General features: G+C 33.7%; 3 protein-coding genes across 3 annotated transcripts; all 3 read left to right on the top strand.

Annotated features, from left to right (window-relative positions):
- The first annotated feature begins 1,704 nt into the window (after positions 1-1,704).
- Positions 1,705-16,481, top strand: LOC136815507 (serine/threonine-protein kinase BRSK2-like). The gene is made up of 23 exons (XM_067071965.1): positions 1,705-1,905; positions 2,163-2,257; positions 2,603-2,688; positions 2,905-2,983; positions 3,155-3,216; positions 3,376-3,460; positions 5,238-5,269; positions 5,639-5,672; positions 5,908-5,976; positions 6,120-6,167; positions 6,422-6,520; positions 6,725-6,759; positions 7,794-7,842; positions 8,075-8,184; positions 8,887-8,984; positions 9,653-9,704; positions 9,935-10,033; positions 10,578-10,672; positions 11,627-11,672; positions 11,920-11,980; positions 12,468-12,539; positions 12,838-13,045; positions 15,138-16,481. Exons 1-23 carry the CDS (start codon positions 1,842-1,844, stop codon positions 15,422-15,424), a joined length of 1,965 nt encoding a protein of 654 aa, XP_066928066.1. The 5' UTR covers positions 1,705-1,841; the 3' UTR covers positions 15,425-16,481.
- Positions 16,482-17,007: 526 nt separating this feature from the next.
- On the top strand, positions 17,008-20,082 carry LOC136815506 (zinc metalloproteinase nas-4-like). Its single transcript, XM_067071964.1, has 6 exons — positions 17,008-17,131; positions 17,525-17,698; positions 17,984-18,110; positions 18,841-18,932; positions 19,214-19,297; positions 19,762-20,082. The coding sequence occupies exons 1-6, from the start codon at positions 17,056-17,058 to the stop codon at positions 19,989-19,991; spliced, it is 783 nt and encodes a 260-aa protein (XP_066928065.1). The 5' UTR covers positions 17,008-17,055; the 3' UTR covers positions 19,992-20,082.
- A 1,049-nt stretch (positions 20,083-21,131) lies between these two features.
- LOC136815505 (uncharacterized) lies at positions 21,132-24,355 on the top strand. The gene is made up of 4 exons (XM_067071962.1): positions 21,132-22,238; positions 22,761-22,899; positions 23,429-23,493; positions 23,962-24,355. The coding sequence occupies exons 1-4, from the start codon at positions 21,170-21,172 to the stop codon at positions 24,216-24,218; spliced, it is 1,530 nt and encodes a 509-aa protein (XP_066928063.1). The 5' UTR covers positions 21,132-21,169; the 3' UTR covers positions 24,219-24,355.
- The last annotated feature ends 692 nt before the right edge of the window (positions 24,356-25,047 follow it).

The raw sequence follows: 25,047 nt of genomic DNA, 5'->3' as shown, positions 1-25,047 counted from the left end.
AGTTTTTACGAAATCGCGCACGTGAAACAGTTTTAGTGTCCGCGATTTCGTACAAAACGCCCTTATAAAAATTTTTTTTAGAATTTTAAAGTATAATTGATGCGCGCAATTTTTCGCTCACCATACGAGATTGACGAGCGTTTTACTAAGCGTGAGCGCGATCGCGCACGTCTTATTGAAAAGCATGAAAACATATGCAAAAAGAAAGTATTAATATAAAACTTACATGCATAATTGGCATTTTCTTAAGGTGTAATCTTGTAGAAGAAAGATTAAATTAGCTTCTTTTGAAAACTAGAAATAATCAAATTTGCTGATCTCTTAGAACAAGCACTTCAAAAAACCATAACATCAGGACAACACAAACTGAAGCTGAAAAACCACGCCCATGAAGGTGCAAAAATAATCCTTATTCGGCTGACGGTAAATTATTCTCCTGGGAATAGAACTGCCAAATGATCAAATCAAAACATTGATCTGAACCCGCTGAACGTGTGACGTCAAAATTACTGCTTTCAGTTTGCTTGTTTCGAAAGTTTGATACGTGTACTCCGTCTTTGTGGAATTTTTTAATGGCGTGAAAACAAAACATGTTATGTCTTTAAGAACAAATTTCTGAAAGGCTTTTGTTGTTCTGTAAGTATTTCTTTTTGGATTAACAAATATGTTTTGGGTATTTTCCAACTAAATCTAACTGCATCTTTTTTTCCTGTATTTTCCATATTTGCAATTCAATATGGCAGATAGAAAGCGAAAGGGCCTATCTATAATTGTTAAGTCAACAAGGATAAGACTTATCTGAATCAAGTTCCAAATCCTCTGCAATCCCAATGAGTAATTATTAAAGAAATAATTTCCCAATTTACCATAGTGTCCTAGTAGGTTGGTCCCCCCCCCTAGAAAATGGAAAAAAATCCCTCTCCCCCCCCCTTTTAAATCCCCCCCCTGAGATTTGAAAAAAAATCCCCCCCCCCTAGAATTTTTTTTTTCAATTTGCTCTTGATGCTTCTATTCACGTCATCTCTGTTATATAGACAATGAAAAATTGAAAAAAAAGTTTCCACAGAGTGAAATGAAAAGTTAAAAATGAACTGCTAGTGAAAGATAACTTCTAATCAATTTATATACAAAGCGATAGGCCACACCAGAAAGATTTCCACAGTAGAAAAAAATAATGTCCCCAGATTTTTTCTCCCCCTCCTAGACTTTTTGGGGCCATTTTTTCTCCCCCCCCCCCTTTTGATTACCCCCCCCCTAGATTTTTGAAAACCATTTTGCCCCCCCCCCCTTTTCCTATTTTCACAGGACACTATGTTTACATGCCAATTTGGCTTTGAAAACAGTTGATGTTCCTTGGAGCAGCACAAAATTGTCAAATAAATATTCAATGCTAGTATGATTCACTAATTGTGCACATAATATCCAAAAAGAGAACCCCTTTTCAAAGCATTTGGGATGAATTAGGTTGAGAGGAGAACTGAGCTTCTCATTATAATGTGATTGAATAAGTTAATGCCTTAGAAAAAGTTAATTACTTTTTGTTAAACATTCCATAAAAGCTTAGGACTTCCAAGACGGTCTTGTTTTTATTACTTTTGGGGCCTAGGGACAGCAAGTTTTACCTCCAAAACAAGGCAAAATAATTTAGGTCAGACTTGATACTTGGAAAGTAGTTCAATTAAGCTGTTTTTATTTTCTAGAAAAGATTATTTAATAATTGAGATAAATGGATATTATAGAGAAAGCTGGAAAAATCTAAATGTGAATTATGAGGTGTGTTGCTACAAAACAACAATTCTTAAGGCAAATGCTGTGAGCATCATTATCAACCAATAGTCACCATGGTAGATGTGAGGGGTGTTGGTCCCTATTTTCTTCAACAAACACTTGGAAAAGGGCAAACTGGTGAGTCTTTATCCATTTTATAACTTGTCATATATTATGTACCAGTCAACTTTAAAAAGAAAGAAGGTTTTTCTTTATTATAGAAGTATATTTCGCAGGTCTATTGACTTCTATGAAACAATCTCCTTTTAAGTTACAGTTTATCGATAACCGTCTTTTTACATTATTCAGGTTGTAGCAAGGTTGCTTTTACGAAAAGTTGTATCGATTGAGTATGTTATTATCAGATACTGAGAATTCTTTTACTTACTTTTTAGGTGTTGTTAGATTAGGAATTCACAGCCAAACAAAGAAAAAGGTTGCTGTCAAGATTGTTGATAAAAACAAAATCCAACCAAATGTGCTTGCAAAGGTAAGAGCAAAAGATGTTGCAAAAAAAACAAGTCAGATTTTAATATTACTTTAGTTAAATCCTAAATTCAATAAGTCTTACCAATGCAATAAACTTTTTGTAGTGAGCATAGCAGCGCTTTTCTCTTTTCATTATGAATAAGAAGTTCAGAATAAAACAGAAAATGTTTTTTAGGCCATGTTTTAGAATGGCAGGGTAGCGTCTGTTAATGGCAGAAAAGAGCACTTTGTAGTGCTTTTCTACTAAAAAGTCAGTTTTTACCTAAATATGATCGATTTCAGGAGGAGCAGCATCCAGTTATTGGATGCCATCAATTTTTTTTTTTTTTATATCTTCTTCTTGTAGGTTGAAAGAGAAATAACAATAATGAAGCTGATAGAACATCACAATGTCCTTCAGCTCTATGATGTTTATGAAAGTCGCAAAAATCTGTAAGAAAAATCCTCAGTTAGTTTTTCTCTTCAAAAATCAATCTTCACTTTCTGCCTTGAAGAAGTTTAAAAAGGGTGGTTTCTGTTTCAAAATCTCTTTAATTTGAAGAGTCTAGCTTATTGTGCAGAACTCTATTTTGATTTTTTAAAAAGAATATTTGTACTGCTTTGTATGGAGTAATAAGAAAAGTGTTTGCTTCATTCTTTACTATTCAGGTTTTTGGTGCTGGAATATGTTGGAGGTGGTGAACTCTTCGATTATTTGGTTTCAAAAGGGCGCCTTCACATTCTAGAGGTAAAATAGATCTCTTTTGAAGTTTGATAATTCTCCTCCACAATCTACTATAAAGTACATAAAAACTTTTGAACTTGATACATCACTAAATAAATCTGCTCCATTTGATCAAAAGTTATGCTGAAATTAAAATAAAAGAAACTCACTTTCACATTTTTCATTCACTTTTAGGCCAAAAAATTCTTTAGGCAAATAGTATCAGCCATACACTACTGTCATCATCATTTAGTCTGGTAAGAATCGGTCTGAATTTGTTTCTTTTTATCTAATCTTATAATTTCATTAGAGAAAGTAACACAAGTTTTCATTTAACTTTAAACTTTTCTGAAAATGAGTGAAATGTCAGAGAATGTTTCCATATTCTTTTAACCTGGACTTTCTTTTTCTTCCAGTCACAGAGATTTGAAGCCAGAAAATCTGCTACTTGATGAAAAGAAAAATATCAAAATAGCTGACTTTGGAATGGCTTCAGTGCAGGTTTGTGATCTTTTTTTGAATGAATATTTGGAGGTTAGATATCCTTCAATCATCAAAATTGTGTTGACTCAGCCCACTATTGGTTAATGGGAATAAATTATCGTGGGAACAAATTTTCACAGAACAAATTTTCACAGAACAAATTTTCGCGAAATTTAATTTTACGGTTTTTCGTCAAATCCACAAAATTTAATTCCGCGAAACAAGAATATTCTCATGATAAAAAAAACACCTATAAAATTTGTTTTTTTAAGGGCAAATAGGACATTTTAAACAAAATATCCTCTCAACTGCGAAATTAAATTCTGCGAAACTTCCAAATTTTGAGCTGTGAACCGCAAAATTAAAATCCGCTAAAATTTCTTTCCACAAAAATTTTCCCTTAAGGTATGTCATTGTGAAATTACATGGTTTGTGCCATTTTTCAAGCAGTTGCTTTGTAATATAGAAACATTGTTGTATTCTCTTTTTCGAAAGTTTAAAAAGAGAAAAATCTCAATGAACAAAACCATAGATCTCAAGAAAAAAATTCCTTCAATCCTTCCCTCGACATATATCTGATTTATCAATAGACTTTTGACATGTTTTAACAAAAGAAATGACAAGATTGTTGGACCTACCTCCGGGTACCCCGGTGGAGGTCCTATAAATTAACCCATGTCCGTTCGTTCGTTCGTTCGTTCGTTCGTTCGTTCGTTCGTTCGTTCGTTCGTTCGTTCGTTCGTTCGTTCGTTCGTTCGTTCGTTCGTTCGTTCGTTCGTTCGTTCGTTCGTTCGTTCGTTCGTTCGTTCGTTCGTTCGTTCGTTCGTTCGTTCGTTCGTTCGTTCGTTCGTTCGTTCGTTCGTTCGTTCGTTCGTTCGTTCGTTCGTTCGTTCGTTCGTTCGTTTTGTTACCAGCTTTGCTCAGGATTGGCTCATTATTTTTTTTTGATTTTTGGCACAATGATGCAAAATGACAATGCCCAGATTGTGACGGAGCCCGATTTTTGAGAAAAAATTTATTTGGGCAAATTTGGGCCAAAAACTACCCAAAAATAGGGTTTTTTGGACTTTGTGCAAAATCCTGTCATTACTTTTTTCTGAAGAATGGCTTTAACCAAATAAGAAAATATACCTCATTATTTTTTTCTGAATTTTTGCACAATGATGCAAAATGGCAATGCCTAAAATGTGACGGAGCCCGATTTTCGAAAAAAAAAAATTTGGGCAAATTTGGGCCAAAAACTGCCTAAAAATAGGGTTTTTTGGACTTTATGCAAAATCCTGTCATTACTTTTTTCTGATTTTTTGTACAAAGATGGAGGGCAAGATTCTCTAAAGAATGACTGAAGTGGTTTTTCCCGGAAAATTCTTATTCGCCTTAAAAGACGGATTTTCCTATTTTGGGGAAATTCCCTTTAACCAAATAAGAAAATATAGCTTTTCTCAATGTTGACTCGTAATTTTTTTCTGATTTTTTGCACAATGATGCAAAATGGCAATGCCCAAAATGTGACGGAGCCAGATTTTTAAGGAAAATTTTTTTGGGCAAATTTGGGCCAAAACTGCTTAAAAATAGGGTTTTTTGGGCCTGAATGGTTTAAGTGATTTTCGTATTTGGGGAAATTCCTTTTTACCATTTTACATTATTCAACACACAAGCTTTATTTTTTCCATTCTGAATTTTTGTACAATTATTGTCACTTTTTTCTTATTTTCATCTGATGTTAATCATTAGGTAGGTCCATTCAGCATGTTGCTTGTTTTGAGTCTTACTTTTTATCTACTTTATTTTCTAGATGGAAAATGACATGTTAGAGACCTCCTGTGGGTATGGATCTGATTTTTAATTACATTCATTGTGTATGGTATAATCTGGTATGATTTCTATTATCTTTGTTCTCCCTGTCACTAAATAATTTTTCTGAATCGGGAATAAACTTCCTATATCCTAAACTAGAAGGATGTTAACCTCAGATTTTTTTGAATTTCGAACGGGAAGTTTTAACCCTGATTTGGAAGTCGCATACTAAAATTAAGGTGAAACTTAGCCTAATCAGGAAAATATTCCCATTTGGGAACCATAGTTTTGCCTGTTTCGGGAAGCTCTTGCCTATTTGGGAGGAATCTTCCTCCTTTGGGGTAATGGTAGGGACTGCTTGTGACTTCTATGTACTGAATTTTTATGCTTTTGTTTTAGTTCTCCTCACTATGCCTGTCCAGAAGTTGTACGGGTAAGTTCATATTAATATTATACAATTACTAGCCTTTTTCAGGTGTTGTTAAAGACACCCTTCACTCTCCCTAGTGTTTTTTTGTAATCAAATCAGATTGGAATGGTATTTTTGGAAGAAAGTTTTCTCTGCTTTGTAATAAGTGGGTTTTATAATCTTTAATATTTTTCTTTCATATTCATTTGGTTGGGCCATGATGATGATGATAATAGCATTTTAATTTGTTATTTCTAAGGGTGTACCGTATGATGGTCGTAAAGCAGATACTTGGAGTTGTGGTGTAATCCTTTATGCTTTAATAGTGGTAAGAAAAGGTTCCATATTATAAGAAAAGTGTTTTTCCACATAAGGATGATGAAATAATTTTTTATGTATTTTTTTCGAATTTGCACAAGTGCCAAAAGCTTTTTTAGTGATAGGTTAATTTTGTTTATATATTCATTTTAGGGTTGTTTGCCGTTTGATGATGACAATTTAAGGATTTTACTTGAAAAGGTATTGTTTTATTAATTATTTGAATATATTACCACGAGATTCCAAAGTTGCTAAGTTGTATTTTATAAATAATCATGAGAAATTAAGAAAAATTTGAACAAATTGTTGGTTTAAAGGAAACTAAAATTCGCTATTTTTTGAGCGTATGAAAATTGCTTTTTTTTCTGAAGCAACAATTAGTTCTGAAAAATTGCCCTCCTTTTAATAACATATTTGATCAGTTTAAGTAGATCATGCTTTTTGATTTGCCCTAGGTCAAAAAAGGAACGTTTACAATACCAGCTTTTGTGCCACCCGACTGTGTGGACCTTCTTCATAAAATGATCAAAGTCAATCCCGAACAAAGATTCACTGTAAGTTAACCTGCGTAATGGTTTTCCATTTTTGGTTCCATTTCCCTTTTTTTATGAATAAACTAAAATAAATTAATTTGAAATTTTAGCAAATAAGATACCATCGGCAGGACTATAATGTGAAATTTTCCTCTTTGATTTGTTAAAATTCTACTTTCAAAAACGAGCTTCAAACTTGTCAGAATTTCTTTATTTTCATTTTAGTTAGGTGATGTTCAAAGACACCCTTTTTATACAAAGTAAGTTTCGAATTTTACCTGAATGTATTTTTTGAATCCTTTGTGTCCATCCAAATTTTTCCTATTCTACTGTATAAAAATAATTCTAAAAAATTCAAAGACATGCGATGTGACATGTGACTGAAATTTACAAGGTAATGAAAATTCTTTGGATGAAGCTGCAAGAGTGACAAACTCGATGCAAATACACGCTCTATTTATAAGAACCAATAAATTTTGATGGAGCCTGAGATTGCCCTTAAATTCCTATTGTTCCAAACAATGACTATTGTTCTGAGGGTCTAAATCTGAGGCTGATGTTCTTACAAAATTTTTTTTATATACAAGAAAGCTTTTAAAATGTATGAGCAGAGGAATGTAAAGAGATGGAAAAACAGCTTATTGAAAATAATTGAAAACGGCTCGTCATATACCAGGTCTCTTGCCCTTAAGGGAGTTTATGTCGAGTAAATAGGTTTCTTTTGTTGTCGCTATAAAAAATCTGCATAATTAGCGTGTTGTGACAAAATTCTTTTGTTTCAAGCCTGATTATGCCCAAACTTTTAGGGCTTATATTTTGGGTACACCTCTCCTATACGAAAAGGTACCTATATCTTCTTGCTCAGAATTTCCTAGCGATTCTACTGATATAACCGCATCATGACCGCACCATAATATGGAAAGCTAGAGCTCGAGAAAATTATAACTTCATCTTGATTTTACTCGACTTCTGACAGTTTTACAAGAACCAATTTAATATCATTGCGTTAAGAATTTCTTTTGTTATACATAAAAAAAAATATTGCTCCTTATTCTTAAAAATTGAACTAGTAATCGGCAAAAAAGGAAAAACAAATTTTCATTTTTATCGTCAAATCATGTAGAAACCGTCCGATTTGTATGGCGAGCCGTCTTTTCTGGACTTTCATTTAATGATCTAATCAACGTTTTTACAATGGAATTTTCAATAGAAGTGATCGTTGAACTTTGAGTAATCAGAAAAGCTGTTTTTCCATCTCTTTACATTCCTCTGGTATGACTTGTTTTGCTTTCAGGAATGCAGAAGAGATACCTCCAGAGCCTCCACTACCATCCCTCGTCGATGTTAGTATAATTTGCTGATTCAGACCTTATCCAGACCTTATCCTTGTATTGTTCAGTAAATCCTGAGCTTTTCAGAAGTCCAGTTCATTGAACTGGGTAAAAAGAGAATATTTATTGGTTGTCAAAATGCTCAAGAACAGAGAAATTAGAGAGTAGTAAAATGTGCGTTTTCTTAAAATATGGTGAATTATAACATAGAGTTTAATTTTATTGTTCGATTTTTCCATTTCAGATTAAAGACTTGGTAGAGGATGAATTAGACGAGGATGTTGTCAACTCAATGAACTGTCTGGGATGTTTCAAAGACCGTGCAAAGCTTACCAACAGTCTACTGGTCAAAAAGTGAGGACACTATAATAGTTTAAATAAACTGCTATTGTTGACACTCTAGGCTGGTTTTACTTCATTACCATTATAGTCCATGATTGAGTAGACTAGAGTCTACTTCTGACTGAACTTTGCTTTTTGATGATTTTGATGGCACTGAGTCCAGTGAAGTAGACTAGAGGACATCGTCATCTTGAATTTTTCACTTTCGTTTTCAAAAGTTATAAGAAAACAACACAACAATAAAATATATGCTAAAACCCATCAAAGTTTATGAAACTATAAAAAAACACAATGAAAATACCTCCAAAATTAGAAAAAAATTGGTCTGTTGTACATGGCTTTCTGTTTATTTTTCTCCAAAAGGAGACTGGATCTAGTGGTATGTATTTGCTACCACCTCAAGCAAAGCCAAAATATGAAGCCTGCCAAATTACACCGGGCCACTTATCATCAGCGCCATTCAGTCTATCAAAAAGCTTTAAGTGGCCCCCGGGCTAATGATTGAGTAGCTTTTTGTAATAAGAAATTGAGAAAACCTGCTTTGAATGAGAACTTATTCCCTGAAATCCATTTTCGTTGAAGAAATGGGCACATCCTACTCTGACCTAAAAATAATCACTATCATTGATTTCATTTAGTGAAACAAAGTGTCAAATAGAATTTTTGTTAATTTCTAAACACAACCTTGATTGATCTCTTATTTCTCTTCTTCAGGAAAAATGTTGAAAAAGTGATTTACTTTTTACTGCTGGATCGAAAATCGAGGAGACCATCAACTCAAGATGACGTCAAGGCTTTGATCTACACTTCAGGCAAGACCTCATATTCTTTATCCAATCTCAAAGAAACATTTATGAACTATTGGCGCGTCATTATTCTCTCTTTATTCATCATCATCGCTTATCTTTGTAATTTAACCTACAAACAAAAATTTGGTTGAACTAACACATATTGCAATTGGTTTTTACTTATATTTTGTAGACTTTTACGCATTCCTTTTGTTACTTTTGATTTTTTAAGAGTCTTCTGACTTTTGGTTGTATTTTTAGTTTTGGCTAAGGCTGGCGCCTTCATTTGGGTGTTTTCACCCTAATATTTTAAACTGGATGTATGATAAACAACAGATTTTATTAATTTTTATTGGATTTTAGAAGAAAAAGATGTATTATAGAAACACGATAGAGTAAAAGAGGAAAGATATATAAAATTAACTTTACCTTATCTAATCTGTTTTTCTTGTTTGGGGTTTGACCTTCTTTGAAACCTTGCATGCTACGAAAATCAAATTTAAAAACTTTGAAACTGTTGACCATTCGAAAGATTTTCCAATTAATATTTTATCCTAATATTAAGTACTCAATGATTTTATCCATGATAATAGTTAATCACTGCTAATTAAAAGCTCATGTAATCGTTAAAACTAATTGTACCTCTAAAGTCTCTTCTATTTCATTTATTCTTTTCATTTTTTTCGTTTCAGAGGTAGTGAAGAAACGTGTGGACTCGCCTAATTTGAACATTGCACGACGCTCGTTAGTATCTCTCCAAAGTAGAAATTTTCCTAATTGAATTTAATGCAAAGCTATGGAAATTTTGTGATAGGATATATTTTTCTTCAACCCCTCTTGAACGACTGTTTGAGTCGAAATCGCAAAAACGTTTGACAGTTTGTTATATTAGTTATATTTTGTTATTTAGGTTATGTTGCAATGTGATTGTTCCATTGTGTTTGCTGTTATAAATTTTATGAACTGTTATTTAGGGTAAATTTGACATATCAAAATGGTACATATTCTATGCAACGAAGACCAAGAGCAGCTACAACCATGTCTCATAAAGCTGAAGCTCTGACACCAAACAGGTAAATACAAATTGTATTTGTTGAAATTGTTATACTTTAAGGGAACTAATTTTCGCGGGAACTAATTTTCGCGGAAATAATTTTTGCGTTTATGGATGTCTACCGCGAAAATTAGTTCCGTGAAATGCAATTTTTACTAAAAATCCTCAAAAACCCCTAGAAATATGGAGAGTTTTCGGCAAAAAGTGAGTGTCAACCGCGAAAATTAGTTCCGCAAAATGCGCCAACTTAAGTTCTGCAAACATTGTTCCCTTAAGTTAATCAAAATGTTATCGACCTTGGAATGGTAAAAATAAGCATGGGTATGCTTTTTTACTGGCTGATGATTACGAAATTTCTTATAACGAGTAGGATTTAAATATCAGTCATGATTTTGTGATTTTGATATTCAAAACGGAAGATATGAAAGATCAATGAACCAGTCCTTGTATTCAAATAAAATGATGATTAATGCTCCGTGTTCTTTACTTCTGAGAACTTAAAATTCAAACTTTCCACTAAGCGAAAGCCATAACCGAATTAAATTAATTTTTTTTATTTCTAGGAGGCCTTCATCCCTAGTGGTGAACACACCACCTGGAAGTCCTTGGAGAGATCGCTTCTTCACACTCACTAAAAATATCTTCCACAGATCAGGAGGTAACATCGATATTCCTTTTTTGTCAGATCTCAGCTTAATAACCAGTACTGTCCCAACATTGCGTTCAAAGTGTAAGAAATCGGAGAGACATCCACGATACTAGCGCATGACTTTTTGTCAATTGAATGTAGCAACATGGGAATTAAATTCAAATGAAATGAGAGTTTTTATGAATTTATCAAAATTTAGCCCGAAATTTTTTAGAAAAACTTTTAAAGGGTCATAGGTGGAAAGTTTAATAATCAGGATCCCGCAGACATGTACAAATGATACCTCAATTGTTATTGAAATCCACAAATTAATTCATTAAAATCAATACAACAAACAAGCAAACAAACAAACTAATAAACAAAAAGTCTACCAAATCCAAACTTTAATCCCCATCACTCAATTACAAAGTCACCTTAAATTGATTGATTAGTATATGACTGTATTTAATCGTGGTAATGATTAAGATCATAAAAAGTTGATTTTATCAGAATATTAATGATAGCTGCTGACCTCAAACATAGCTTTTACATTTTGATTTCCTTAATTGAAATTCCTCACAGCAGGATATTTTACGGAATAGACACGCGTTCTATTTTGATGAGGTTCCTCTCTTCGTGTTATTCGGAAGGAGCACAGTTTTTAAATTTCCAGCTTTTTTAACAGTTTAGCATGGTTTGTTATAACCGCTTCTGGCGGTGCGTTTTGTGTATGACAGGAAATCGGCTACCGTGAAATTTATCTTCAATTATGAGAACGAATAGCAAATACAGTTGAGTCACGCACGGGGAACACAAACTAGTTCGAGTTAAAGAAATATCGAGCTATGGAGTAAGATTTAAAGGCATTGTTAAATTGACGGAACGAAAAAGCTTGTTCGAGTTTTAAAGAGGTTCGAGTTAAAGAGACTCTAATGTATAATTCTTCTTAATGTGATAAGTTTCACCGTTTTTATTCACCTTTAGACTTATCATCGGAATCAGAAGATTCGCCTCAATCTCCACCAATTGAGTAAGAATGGCTTGTCTATTTATTATGTTTGGATGAATTAAAACCATCAAAAAAAAAACAGTGGTACCTTCCTTTAAGGGGAAATATATCTTTTTAAAAAGGATAATATATTATTCGTCTCTCCACTTGAAAATAACAAAAAACTGTTACTTATCTTCTTTCTTTTTTGGTAATTACTAATCATTAGATGCATTTTTCCTCTATAAGTTTATTCATTTATATTCATTCATTTCTTTCTACTTATAAGGATGGTGAAACGATCTTGGTTTCCTGGCTCATTATTCAACGTTGGTCATCCAGGGTCTTCGGTAAGATCTCGCACTACATAAGCCATTTCACAGTCGAAATGAAACATGGGTAATCAGGACTAATTGCGCTCTAGTGACGACTTCCGGTTGACTAGACGCAAAAATCTTCAAAATTTCTCAAAACTTTGGACCAATAGTAAGTCGTTTTTAGCACGCAGTGGTCCTGATAACCCATTACACTTTGCGACTGTGAAATGGCCTATGCGAAAAGATTGTGTAATTTGTCGATATGAGCTTTATTTACATTGACCTTTTCAGCTCTTACCCGTTAAGCTTGATAAAGTTCGGATTGATAAGAAGAACTGTTTGAAACGTATACCTATTTCGCAGAACCGTGAACTGCTTAGTCATATTTCTTTACGACCGCTTAGTAATTTAACGTCAATTTGCTTTAAGCGTGCGCTTACCTTGACATCCCGTTCGGAGTGTTTACCACTAGCAAAAATACGAATGGTTTTTAATTGATGTTTTCTTCTTTTCCTTCTAGCTACATCGTGTGTTGATAAAAGATCGAACTTTAACTGAAATTAACGCTGACCTCATTCACTCTTTTTTAACGGTAAGACAGATTTAAAACAAATAACTTTATAGAAAAACTTCAAAAAGTTTGATACAGTTTCTCGTTTTCATCAAGAGATCATCATAGCAAATTTAGAAATTTAACTTTCTTAGATTTTCGAGACTGTTGATTTTATTTATTCAAAAAAGTGTCCGTTGGAAGGCCATAAGTCGGAGCAAAAAAGAAATACATTTTCATTGTGCCAAAACTTTTTCTTGTTGACTGGTAAAGCTGAAGAAAGGTATTTAATGTGGATTGTAAAATTGAATTATCTTATCATTGTGTCTCCTTTTTTCAGATGTCTTCAAAGGTTTCTCACGTCCCTCTCGAGAATTCCAAATACCGGTTAGAATACAAGAAACAGGGGCGTTTCTTACTCCCTGCATCGCCCCTTTGTACAGTGATGGAAATCAGTGTGGAGGAGCCTTCTAGTGATGAACTGGTTGATGAAATGAACCGAACGAAGGAGAGCCTACAGTATGAAGTAGTATTCACTTTTGAATCAGGTGAGTAGGATTATCAACATCACTATTTCAGAATTCGAATTCAATTATAAATCGGTTCCTTGGGCAATTCCTTAGCTGGGATTACCTTAAGGGAAGAAATTTTAACGGGAAGAACTTTTCGCAGAATAAATTTTTGCGGAATTTAATTTCGCGGTTTTTTAACAAATCCGCGAAATTAAATTCTGCAAAACACGAATATGCTCAGGATTTAAAAAATCACTTCTAAAATTGGCCTTTTAGGAGCAAAATAGTATGGCGTACCATCAGTGCCAAAAAGATTATTCCGTATTCATTAGGAATTAACAATTTCTTTATTCTATAACTTAATTCTGTATTCGAAAAACCATTCAAAAAGCGTTTCTAGATTATCCAAAATACACTTCTGGAATAGAGAATTAGATGAATTAGTATGGAATACTTTTTTCTAGCATGAAGAAGCATTCCTAGCATGAAAATCTTTTTTCTAGCATAAAAAAGCATTTCTAGCATGAAAATTTTTTTTCTAGCATAAAAAAGCATTTCTAGCATGAAAATTTTTTTTCTAGCATAAAAAAGCTTTTCTAGCATGAAAATCTTTTTTCTAGCATAAAAAAGCATTTCTAGCATGAAAGTCTTTTTTCTAGCATAAAAAAGCATTTCTAGCATAAAAAAATATTGTGGAATAAAAAAAAATTTCTAGAATAAAAAAAACGTGTTTCCAGAAAAGAGAATGAGTTACACAGTGCCAAAAAGGGTTTCCTTTGACTTGAAATTTCTAAGGCTATATTTACACAACGAGTACATAGTTTTCTTCAAAAAAGCGGAAAACCCATCTTCGATCCGACACGCGCTGATTTTTTGGGGGGGTCACACTGGAAAATTAAAGCATGCTTTATTTCATTGTCATAGAAACAAGTGATTAAAGCAGAAACTTTATATGTGACCGCTTCATGCTTTGTTTATTTCTTTTAAATTTAATCACTTCTTGCTTTAAAAATCATAGCTTCGACCCCACTTTAATTTTACTTTAACTGCTTGTAGAGGATTTTTTCCACATATGCAGTATGGAAGAAAATCAACAAATTTGTTTTCTTTCCCGCCATTACGAATAGACGCTCTATTTATTTCTCAACCCTTATTTATGTTGCCGCCTTCTGCTTTAATTTTTTTTGACTCCGAGGAAACCCCAATATTTAAAGCATGCTTAGAAAAAAGGGAAAACCGAAGCCTTTTGAAATAGATTTTCAGCCGGGGGAAGGGTGAATGAAAAAGTACGTAATTACCAGGGGCATGGCCATTATTTTGTGTACGCTCATTCCGTGAAATATACGTTACGGAAACATTACGTAGTGACAAAGCAAATGAAAACATTGAATTTTCCTATTCACCCAAAATGTAATTAAATTATTTAGTGTAGAAGGTGCTTTACAGTGGAAACCCCTTTTAGCCCTGCAATGCATTATTTTTGGCACTGTTGAAAAACTTCATTTTTGTCAATAATGCATTGCGATAAATATTGCAAAAAACTTTCCTGGAATAACAAAAATACTCCTCCTGTTATAGCGATTTCTCTTTTCTAGAATAACGAAAAGCAATCTTCCAAAATAGAATTAAGTTTTAGAATATGAAATTTGAATTCTCAGGATAAAAGGTGTGTCTGGAATAAAACTTTCTTTCCACAGTAAGAAACATTTTGCTAGAATACAAAACGTCGTTCTAGAATAAGAAAATTACCATTTAGCAAATAATCTTTTTGGCACTGTTGGTACGCCATAAAATAGGCCATATTGTAAAGAAAACAAAACACAATACATTCGAATTTTGAGCAAAACATTCGAAAGCGCATTAGTCAATATGCAATGTCGGGATAAAGTTCTATATTTTAACTAGATAGCCTGGTAATCTATGTACGGCTATATATGAACTGAAGGGAGTTTTGGTATGGACGGGAATTAGAACTGGGAAACCCCGGGCTTCGGCACTGACGCCTTAGACCTTAGATAAATTAGCTATCGCTCACTAATATCATTGAGTGTAACGTGACTAGCTTCTGTGAAAAACGCCAGTCTCGACTTGTATTCTTTATCATGTTGAAATGACTCGTGCCTTTTAGGTTCACATCGAAAATTCCGCAAATTATGTCAAAAAGTACAAGAAGCCCTTGTTAACCGTGGAATCAACCGTTCGTCGAACAGCAGCGGCTCCGTTAACGATCTTCACGACTTTCTCTTGCCGTCGGGCACTAACGAGAACTCACCGAAAACGAGAGCGAGAATTTCCGTCAAATCCGATGACGATGAAAATCCATTGAAAGTGGTTCCTTCCCAGAAACGAACGCCCGTGCGGCAACGCTCTTTTCCCGATGAGGATATAATGCCTCTAAGAACAACTATCCTGTAACACGTGAGACATAACTCGACGTAAGACTTATCTACGTACATTCATGTCTACGTATACTTTCAGTGACCTGTGATGCCAGCGTTCTTATGTTTGATTTGCTACTTTGAAAATTTCACTTTTTGGACTTTTGTGACGTTTTCACATTTTTATAACGTACACAGTATGTTGAAAAGTTGATTGAAACTTTATTTTCAAAATAAATAACTTTTGTTAGGTGTTCTTTAGAAAGTTAGGGGTTTTAAACGAGTATAGTAGGATTTAAACATACAATTTATTTTATTCAAAATATTAGTGTTATAAGCATGCATAGACGAGTCATCATGAATAATTGTTTACATTTTTTAAAAAGAAGTAAATTATAAAAACAAAATAATATATTATATTGATATTATTATATTATGATTTTCCAGGCTTATTTGCGTAGTTGAACTATTAGTGCGACTTTGATTAACTCCTTCAGAATTTCTATAATTTGAAAACGATTATACTTAGAAAGATTTTATACAAATTCGAATCCCTTCTATTATCATTTTTACCAAAATGTCGTTTAAAATATATATACAGAATTTTATTCCCAATTATTCAAATTATGTTAAATTTTTTAACCGTTAGTTCAAATTATTTTTTTATTTTCATATTATTATTTTCAGTTTCGCTCTTTCCTTATCCTTTCATTTTCCCCTACCCGCACTTCCCTTTCCCAACCTTTTTAGCCTCTACACCATTCAGTACTTACAACCACGCCCTTGTTTGTTGTTTTTAAACCCTTACCCTTTTTAACAAATGAGCGATTTTAAATCTAGGTACCTGATATTCAGGCTAAAATATTTTTTTCTGTTCTTTATTTTCGATTTATGTTATTGTACATTGTTGACGATTGTTTAGAAAGTAGCTTTTTGTTGTCTTTAGTATTTTACGTTTTCTTTTATTAAAATTTTCACTCTCGACAGTTTATAGAAAAATTATTATATATATATTTTGATTAATTTTTATGATCCAGCAGTTGATTTTTAAGTTTATAAATTACTTTTTAATAAAATATTTACAAAGAGTTTTACTCATCATTTTTGTGCTTTTTTTTGTTTGTTTTCTACAGTAATGAAATCGCCCAAGATTAGGGTTTTGCACCCAGTTGAATTTTTGAAGATTTGAGCAGTATGCATTCTGCATTTAAAAATTAACGCTCTGAAAATAAACTTCTGCTCCTGATAATTTTTGTCGTGCCGTAAAATACAGTATGCGAACCGATTTTACTGTTTTCTCGTTTTTATTATAGCAAGGGGATGTTTATTAAAGCTATGAAACTTTCTGGAATGGGCGCTGAAATGTATCAATTTCTTTACATTAAAGTGTGAAATTCGATAAACATATTGACAAAGGTTTAAACAGGTGATGTACACGAATTAATTACCAATCAATTGATTGATTTACTATAGCCCCATTGCAACATTTGCAATTTTTTAATTAAACTTTTAACGATTTGGCGACATTTCGTTTGACTAGCTGTTTGTATGGACTCTGTACACGGTACGCTAAAAACTTATATAAATATTATATAAATATTATGTTTTGTTTTCAGATAAATACTGAAGACTTGATGCTGAAGTTCATCAACACATTGACTGGTCATTATGGTGTCACTGAAGGTTGCAGTTTTAGCATTGTGCTATTTGGCTTTATCTTCAGCTAAAAGCATCAATCTTGAAAGTAAGTTTTTTCTCGAAGAAATTCGAGAGAACTTTTTCCAGATTCCAAGTATATATCAATGTAGGTGGCCAATAAAAAAGGACCATCAAATTTTTGTATTAAATCTCTTGATTTCCTCAATCAGGGCATACTTGATTCTAGTTGCCTCCTCCCGGACCTGTGCTCCGTGTAGTTGGAAGCTTCTGAAGGTACAAGATACCGAAATACCTTCATTTTTTCATGGCGAACTGGCCAGAAATTTCTCTACTATCGGAAGTTTGGCATTTCAATACTAGAATACCAGTCGCTAGTTGCCTCTTACGAACTCGTGCTCATTGTAGATAGCCTCATTTCCTTTGAATTTCTGGAAGTATGTTATTCAAAACTATCACCGACAATTAATTTTGTTTTCAGAGGCAGAAGATGGTTACTTATTTGAAGGTGACATGGTGATGTCCAAACAAGACATCGAGCAAAGTTTAGCAGGTGGTCCATCCAAAGAAAGCGAGAATTTGTTTGGGTTATCGAAGAGTCAATACAAAAGATGGCCAAATGGTGTTGTCCCTTATACTCTGGATTCCTCCATCAGTGAGTACATTTATACCCAGCTGGCACACAACGTTCATCGTTTAACATTATATGGATGTTTAAACAGCGTTTGTGCCACCAGAGTTTTATATCTTTTGATTAATAATTATGGTTTAAAAGAAAGTTTGTCTATTTGGTGCAATATGCCCAATATGACCCCCAGGAAATGCATGAGCTTTAAGCGAATGACCCTGGTTATCCACAAATCTGTCTTACTTTTTGACTAGCATCTGCCAACCAAGCCCTTTAACACACTTCATATAAATTTTTTCTCTCTTTACTCAGGCAACACATTATGGAGAAAAAGTTCAGTTCGTAAAGCCATGAAACAGTGGGAAGAAAAGACATGCGTTCGATTTGTTGAAAGAACTGACCAAAAAGACTACGTTGAATTCTTCGCTGATTTTGGAAAGTAAGCACGAATTTTTGTCTTAACAGTACATACTTTCTTGTAAATAAAAACTACGCTGACTTTTTTAGCAATGTTTTATAAATCTGAAACAGCAGTCCTGAAGCGTACACGTCTAAAGTTGCAGCAAATTGACGTTTGTTAGTAGATTGGGTCATTCCAGTTTATATCCATGCAAATATGTATGGTTTTTTAATGGAACAGCTTATTGTCTTAGTCTTCTTTATTTTTTACGGTTTGTTTGATTGACGTTTTTCATTTTTAATAAAACCCTAGAGATTTAGTAAAATATCTGGTTGTGTTCTTTTTTTTGACCGTTGGAAAACTATTTCCATACACGTTTTTTTTTTTTAAGAAACTAGTTTTACCAAGCAGCCTCAATGATTCTTAAGAAATCGACCTTTTGAGCCTTAAATGTTTCTTACATGTTTCTAAACTTTTTAATATACTCAGTCTCATGGATGGAAGGCTGGATTGGAAGGTTCTTAAAAAAACCAAATTAAAAAATGTTAATTTCTCATTCTCAGCCTCAGCATGTTTCTTAGATGTTTCTTAGTTTTTAGGCATTCTGAGCCTCGTGTTTCTTAAAAGTGTGTTTCTTAAAAAAAGAAACGTGTACTCAATAGAGAAGTGATCGCGTTTTGCTGTTAAATCAAGCCAGAAGTATATGTGAATCTCCTTCGGTTCAAGCAACTGAATCAAAATTACATTTGATTCTTTTCTTCTACTCTAGATGTTATTCATACGTTGGACGAACAGGTGGTAAGCAGAGAATCTCTCTTGGTTTCGGATGCTTTGGTGTTGGAACTGCTATCCATGAAATTGGTAAGAAAAATTCACCACATATATCTTTTAAGGTATTTTTAAATAAAGCACCAGGTTCAGCTTCTACATGTTTTGAATTTGCTTTCATAAGCCCTGTATTGTCATTATTCTCCAGTCTGGAATGAACCGAGTAACTTATCTTTTAAGAAGAAGAATTATCTCGCGGAAATTACTTTCGCAAATTTCCCTAAAATATAATTATTTCATCTACTAAATCTAACTACCATTAGCTCCGTAATTTTAAGGATATGTGTCACTTTTATTATCTCCTTTATTTTCAGGACACATGTTAGGAATGTGGCATGAACAATCAAGACCAGATCGTGATGATTACGTGGAAATCGTTTGGGATAATATCACTGAAGGTATCAACAACTGACTTTTTCTTCTCTTCTTTCCTTATTTCCATTCTTAATTACCCGATTGCCTCGATTTCGAAGTAATATGGCGTTCTATAGCCTGCCTTACGTTTACTACATGCAGTTCCATAGGTCTGCGGTTTAGATTGGTTACTTGACCCTTCTTAAGTTCTTAAGACAGGGTCAACATGGGTCTTTAGACTGCGGCATAAAGGTAGTATAGATCACTCGGCTACGATGAGTAAAGTTTTGGGTTCAACTCCTGGCCGGGCCTTTCCAAAGACTTTGAAATAGTACTTGATCTCTCTCTCTGCTTAATGTCTTGATCAGCGATTAAAAAGATAAGAGTCAACGGTGAGTGTAGAAATTCCTTACCATCGGGTAGGTAAACAGCCAAAAAAAAAATCAGCCTTTGTGTACCCCTCAAATGTGGTCGCAGAATTACTTAATTCTTTATTTTGTTGTTATAGATCAGAAACACAACTTCAGGAAATATTCCACTTACACCATCGATTCACGTGGTTCACCATATGATTATGATTCCATTATGCATTATGAATGGAACGCCTTCTCAAAATTCCCTGGATTAAGGACAACCATTCGATCGAAAAATGGCGCCAAATTCGGACAAAGAAGTCATATCAGTGTTCAAGACGCCATTCAAATAAATCGATATTACGAATGTGATAAGAAACAATAGATTCGTGAGCTTTTCGAACATAACACTCTTGGGTTAAATTTTGTATGGTTATACTCTGCTTGAGAAAGAAAATCCTTTTATAAGTTCAGAAGGTCTTTAGTTTTCATTTTAGTTTCAGTGACAGGCTTCAATACATTCAATCCAAGCTGTTAAATTGACGTTGCTTTGACATTTTGTGGCGGTTAGGATGAACAATCAACTCTCAACTCTCCCTAATTCGAACCTCTATTATTCGAGTCTCTCTGTAACTCGAACTAAAACATTGGTCCTATCAGCTGGGGAGTGGTATAAATTACTATCTCTAATTCGAAAAAAACTTTGGTACCTTTAAGTTCGAATTAGAGAGAGTCAACTGTTCATTTTTCGTTCACCTCCGGAAATTATCAAAACTTAAGTTAAGTTAGGCTAGCGGAGTAAAACATCAAGTGCATGCGTATGACATAGAGATGAATAAATGAGGGGATATTTTTCCATTCAAGTTGTTTGTTCTTCCGATTTCCTGACTTAGCGAGCTTGCTGCTTTTCCTTATGGTGCAACAAATACTATAAATAACTATCGATCGTATTGATAAACATCTTAAGAGGGTTTTGTTCTTTTCAAATATCCTGAATTTATGAATTATAAATTCTAACATCCATTTTTAAAAAGCTAGTATTGAACACTTGAATGCGTAAAAATTTTAATATTTTAGAGTGGAAAAATATTTTAATGCATGAACTTTAAATATGTTTTTCTATTTCCTGTTTTTGAAGGTAAGGAGTTTATCCTCATATTTTGGCTGATATTTTGATCATTTTATCTAATAACATTTTAAGATAGTAGTGGATGATCATTTTGGAGAAATATTCTCGGCCAAGTTCAAGTTTAACCTGTGTATCCCTTTTCAGATGATCTGACGTCCTAGGGAACCCAATTATAGTTAGTAGATACTGTTTTTGTTTGGCTCTTCAGATAAAGTGATGGGAAAAGTACTGGTTCTCATTGTTAAGGTTGTTAGTATTCCCTGAAGAAGTTGAGCTTCCTGCTTGTTGAAATTTAGATTGTTACATTGTAATCCTTCTGCAAGTTTGAAATGGAATTCTGACAAATCTTACCCAATCAAAGGAAATAAACATTGTTCATTTTTTGTTCATTTATTTTTTTTAGTTTCAACAAAATGTCAAAAGATTGATGTATAATGAATCAAGAGGATACGAGCACTGACCAAAAGTGTGATATTCTGCTCAAGTCTATAATCAATAGTTCGAACGAACAGTTAGAAAAAATTGAAGTCACGACCATTCGTGACTTTTATGAGAAAACTGTTTGGGAAAGTGAGACCAAGTCAGGGAATAAAGTCAAAACTGGGTTAGCGAGTCAAAATAAAGAACATCGATGCACAAAGGTAATGGATGGTGGAGATAATGGTGTTAGTGGAACAGATGAGTCTGTTATTAAGGAGATAACGCAATCTGGACAAGATAATAGGCTATCACGGAGTGAAAAAACTGATCAAAATACTACGGAGATAATGGAAAACGATCAAGTTGATGGGCTGCAATATTTTGAACCATCTTCAACACAAGAAATTGATATGAACACTTCAGAAGGGTCTATCTATTACGAAGTAGACACTACATTGGAAAATGACGAGTCAGCAAATATTGAATCAGCCAATCAGGAGGCAGATGGTGTATATCCACAAATTGAAGAAGTGAAACGTATAGAAGTTGATTTACATCCTCGTAGTGATGGCTCAGCAGAAATCGATATTTTCGAAGAAGAAATTGAGACTCTGCGACCACAATCCGATAAACCCGAAACGGAATCAAAAAATGATGAAAATGATTCAAGCTCTGGGCCTGTCTCTCCCAAAGACAACTATCAGCACCCTAGATATGATCAATTTGATAAACTGACTCGAAAATATTTTAAATACATTCATAGATATCATTTGGGAGATACCGTTCCAATTTATTTCCGAAGTCAGTTTCAAATGCAGATGCGATCTTTAGGAGCTAATTGTCTTACGATTGGACTATTTGGACAAGCAGGGTCTGGAAAATCTGCCTTTTTAAATTCACTATACTCGTCCATGAATGGGAGCTATATCGAATATTCAGCCGAGCGGCGCTCCACCGGTGATGCTTTAGAAGGAGCAACCAACGAAAGAGTAGAGTTGAGATTAACAGAGACAATTAGTGTATTGGATAATCGAGCAACTGATTTCAGTAAAAATTCAATCAAGGAAATTGTCAAGCAGCTTGGTAAGAAAATTGCACGTTTACTTTCTGAATTAACAGTTCTGTACAACAAACTTGGTGGAAAGATAAAACAACACGTTTTTTTTATAAGAACATCCAAAATTGTTGAAGCCTTTGGATGTTCTTAACTTTTTGGGTTTCGAGCCCAAAAATGTTCTTAACATGTTCTTATTTTAATCAATTTTTGAGTATTTTTACCCAATTTCCTAAGAAATCGAGTGTTTTTGTGTCCATAAAGCCTTAAAATGTTCTTAACTTGTTTTTAACATTTTGACTGTCGAAGCCTTATGTTCTTATATAGTTTGTTCTTATAGAAAAATGTGTACCCTAAAATCTCATCTCCACATTAAATTGTTATCCCATAAATATTAATCACAGAGTCTATGTTACAGGGGTGTGTAGTGTTAAGTCATTGTCAGGTAAGGTGACTCAAAATATATTCAACTGTGAACTGTTATCTTCGAATTTTTTACATACCTTGATTTAATGTGTCTGTCACTGAACTTTTCATTGTTCTCTTTACAGAGGGATTTCGTGAAAACGGTTCTATAGTACCCGATCATTGGAAAATCGGATTCAAACAAAAATTCAAAGATTGTTTTGAATCTTGTTGTAAATGGAAACTCTTTCGAAATCGTGTGCAAACCCCCGTCATTATCAACAGGTAAGATTTCTTAAGCGTCAAAACAGCATTGCTAAGCTCATTTTCTACAATCATGGTCGAAATATATTGAGATTTTACTGTATTTTAACATTTTTTCAAAATATTTAAAGTTCGGGCGAGAATTGCTATTTTAGCACATCAACTTTCTTTCATTGAATATTTAGATTTTGGAGGGGTTTGTTGGCTTCTAGGCTATATTCCAAGCCTTATTGGAGCAAATTTGAGCTTTTAAATCCTGAGATCCTTAGCAGAGTTCAAACTCTACTTTCCAACTGTAGTTTAACGCGCTTAAAAAGTCATTAATTTTGTGATGTTTAAGATATTACAGGGAAATTCCCTTTGTCTCAAATATTTTGTCCACGATTGTAATTAAGTTTGAAATGACATTGTATACTGTCCGAGATTGTTCTTCGTCTCATTGTTCTTAAGGTATTTTCAGTTTGATTCAAAAGAAAAGTTCTTGAATTTCCTGATTCTATGCTCAGGGAAGAGTTCATAGTTTAAAAGAATTGACTCATTCATTTTACAGTTTGGCCCAGGATTTCAACCAATTACATTACAAAGCACTCATTTCAGCAATCACTCTGATTTCTGGTTAGTTTTCACCATTGATTTTTGAAGTCACCACTTGCCTCGTATTCAAACAATTACCATGGTGATTATGTCTCTTGAGACATTAAATGATTTTCTATGATTAAGAAGTAGTTTTAATAAAATCCGCTGGGAGTTAATCACCATGGTAATAATTTTAAAACGAGGCAAGTGATGTTCGTAACGTAATTTATGAAAAGGTCTGGGGTCTATTGATGAGTAAGCAAACGATATAACTCTTATTTAAAAACAAAACCTTTAAAGCCTGGATACTAGCCATGTCTTTTGTAAATAACTAAAACTAAAATCAATGCATCTAATCAATTATTATCGATGTCATCCATGCAAAAGCAAGGGATCTCACTATCTTCTTGTTCCACGTGAAAGAACTTTTTCTTCCATTTCCTTTTATTCTAGTCACTCCCAGGTGTGATACAGGGGTGTTAAATTCATAAACTTTATGTTTTCTAGGCTCGTCACCCATCATTGTCCTCACTCATTTGGACACTCTTAAAGATCCTCAACATCTTAACCAACGTATACAAGAATTCGAACAATTGAATTGTCCACGTGTCTACAAAGTTGCCAACTATACTCGAACACAAAACGAACCAAATAAGAAGACAGACGCTAACATGATTGAAGTGTTGTTCAATTCTTGTTTAGTTGGTGATCAAGTGATTCAACATTTATTGAAGAAAACAAACAAATCTTGTTGCTGCAATTGAAACAACTTTTCTGCCAAACTGTTTGAGATTCTGACATTCCACTCGTGGTGATGATTTCAAGGTCGAGAAATACAACACCCCTTTCTCACAGACCCGGTGAGATCCTCTCGCACTGGAAAAATTTGGCCAAAATATTGTCCGAAGTGAAAAATTATACTCCCATTTATGTCCCCTTGAAATAAACTAATCCTTACTGCCAAATATTGTGCAATATTTCGATCTCCATTGAATTTTCTGCCTCTCCTGCCATAAAATAACATGAGAATAAGAATCCCAATCGAGTTACAGCATGTAATTTTTATACCATAATTGGCTGAAGAAATCCTATCGGTTCTGTGAGAAGGGGGTGTAATACATAACTAGAATTTGGTTTTTGTAATGCATGTCTTTTGGACAAAAAATTATTGAGAAAAACTATTCTACTTTCATATCAATATATACAATTTTTCGTTTTTACAAATATGTAGAGAGAATCGAAGACAAGTGACAACTTAATTCGTCATGGTTCATATACAAAAGCACAACAAAAGTTTTAAATATTATCAATTTCCACTGTGATGAATCGAATCCCTAATGGGAAATCTAGGGGTTCAAATATCTTAACACTAGAGACAGGAGATTGGGTTCTAGTTTACTAAAGGAGAATCAATAAATTTTGTCAATAAGTCACTCAACCTTAGCAAACTCGAATCCAATCTTTTTATGCAGCATTTGTATGTCGTTGTATGTATTAAACACAATACACAATACACCATCATCTGATAAAACTTTCAAAATATAGTAAGATGCTTCATGCTTGGGTCGATGAATTTGCGTTTTCGATATTGAT

The sequence above is a fragment of the Clytia hemisphaerica genome, unplaced genomic scaffold (genome assembly GCF_902728285.1).
Source record: "Clytia hemisphaerica strain Z4C2 unplaced genomic scaffold, Clytia hemisphaerica genome assembly, whole genome shotgun sequence".
NCBI classification, from domain to species: Eukaryota; Metazoa; Cnidaria; class Hydrozoa; order Leptothecata; family Clytiidae; genus Clytia; species Clytia hemisphaerica.
The sequence above is the reverse complement of the archived record's forward strand: the minus strand, read 5'-3'. Positions and strand labels throughout refer to the sequence as shown.

What these genes read in the sequence shown, in the direction of transcription:
- LOC136815507 (XM_067071965.1), top strand. Translation starts at nt 1,842, where the DNA reads ATGGTAGATGTGAGGGGTGTTGGTCCCTATTTTCTTCAACAAACACTT. An exon ending in CCTGTCCAGAAGTTGTACGG is followed by an intron (nt 5,673 to 5,907) that starts GTAAGTTCATAT and finishes GTTATTTCTAAG; the next exon opens with GGTGTACCGTATGATGGTCG. An exon ending in TAAGGATTTTACTTGAAAAG is followed by an intron (nt 6,168 to 6,421) that starts GTATTGTTTTAT and finishes GATTTGCCCTAG; the next exon opens with GTCAAAAAAGGAACGTTTAC.
- LOC136815506 (XM_067071964.1), top strand. Translation starts at nt 17,056, where the DNA reads ATGGTGTCACTGAAGGTTGCAGTTTTAGCATTGTGCTATTTGGCTTTA. An exon ending in TAAAAGCATCAATCTTGAAA is followed by an intron (nt 17,132 to 17,524) that starts GTAAGTTTTTTC and finishes TTTTGTTTTCAG; the next exon opens with AGGCAGAAGATGGTTACTTA. An exon ending in TTCTTCGCTGATTTTGGAAA is followed by an intron (nt 18,111 to 18,840) that starts GTAAGCACGAAT and finishes CTTCTACTCTAG; the next exon opens with ATGTTATTCATACGTTGGAC.
- LOC136815505 (XM_067071962.1), top strand. Translation starts at nt 21,170, where the DNA reads ATGAATCAAGAGGATACGAGCACTGACCAAAAGTGTGATATTCTGCTC. An exon ending in GGAAATTGTCAAGCAGCTTG is followed by an intron (nt 22,239 to 22,760) that starts GTAAGAAAATTG and finishes TTCTCTTTACAG; the next exon opens with AGGGATTTCGTGAAAACGGT. An exon ending in AGCAATCACTCTGATTTCTG is followed by an intron (nt 23,494 to 23,961) that starts GTTAGTTTTCAC and finishes TATGTTTTCTAG; the next exon opens with GCTCGTCACCCATCATTGTC.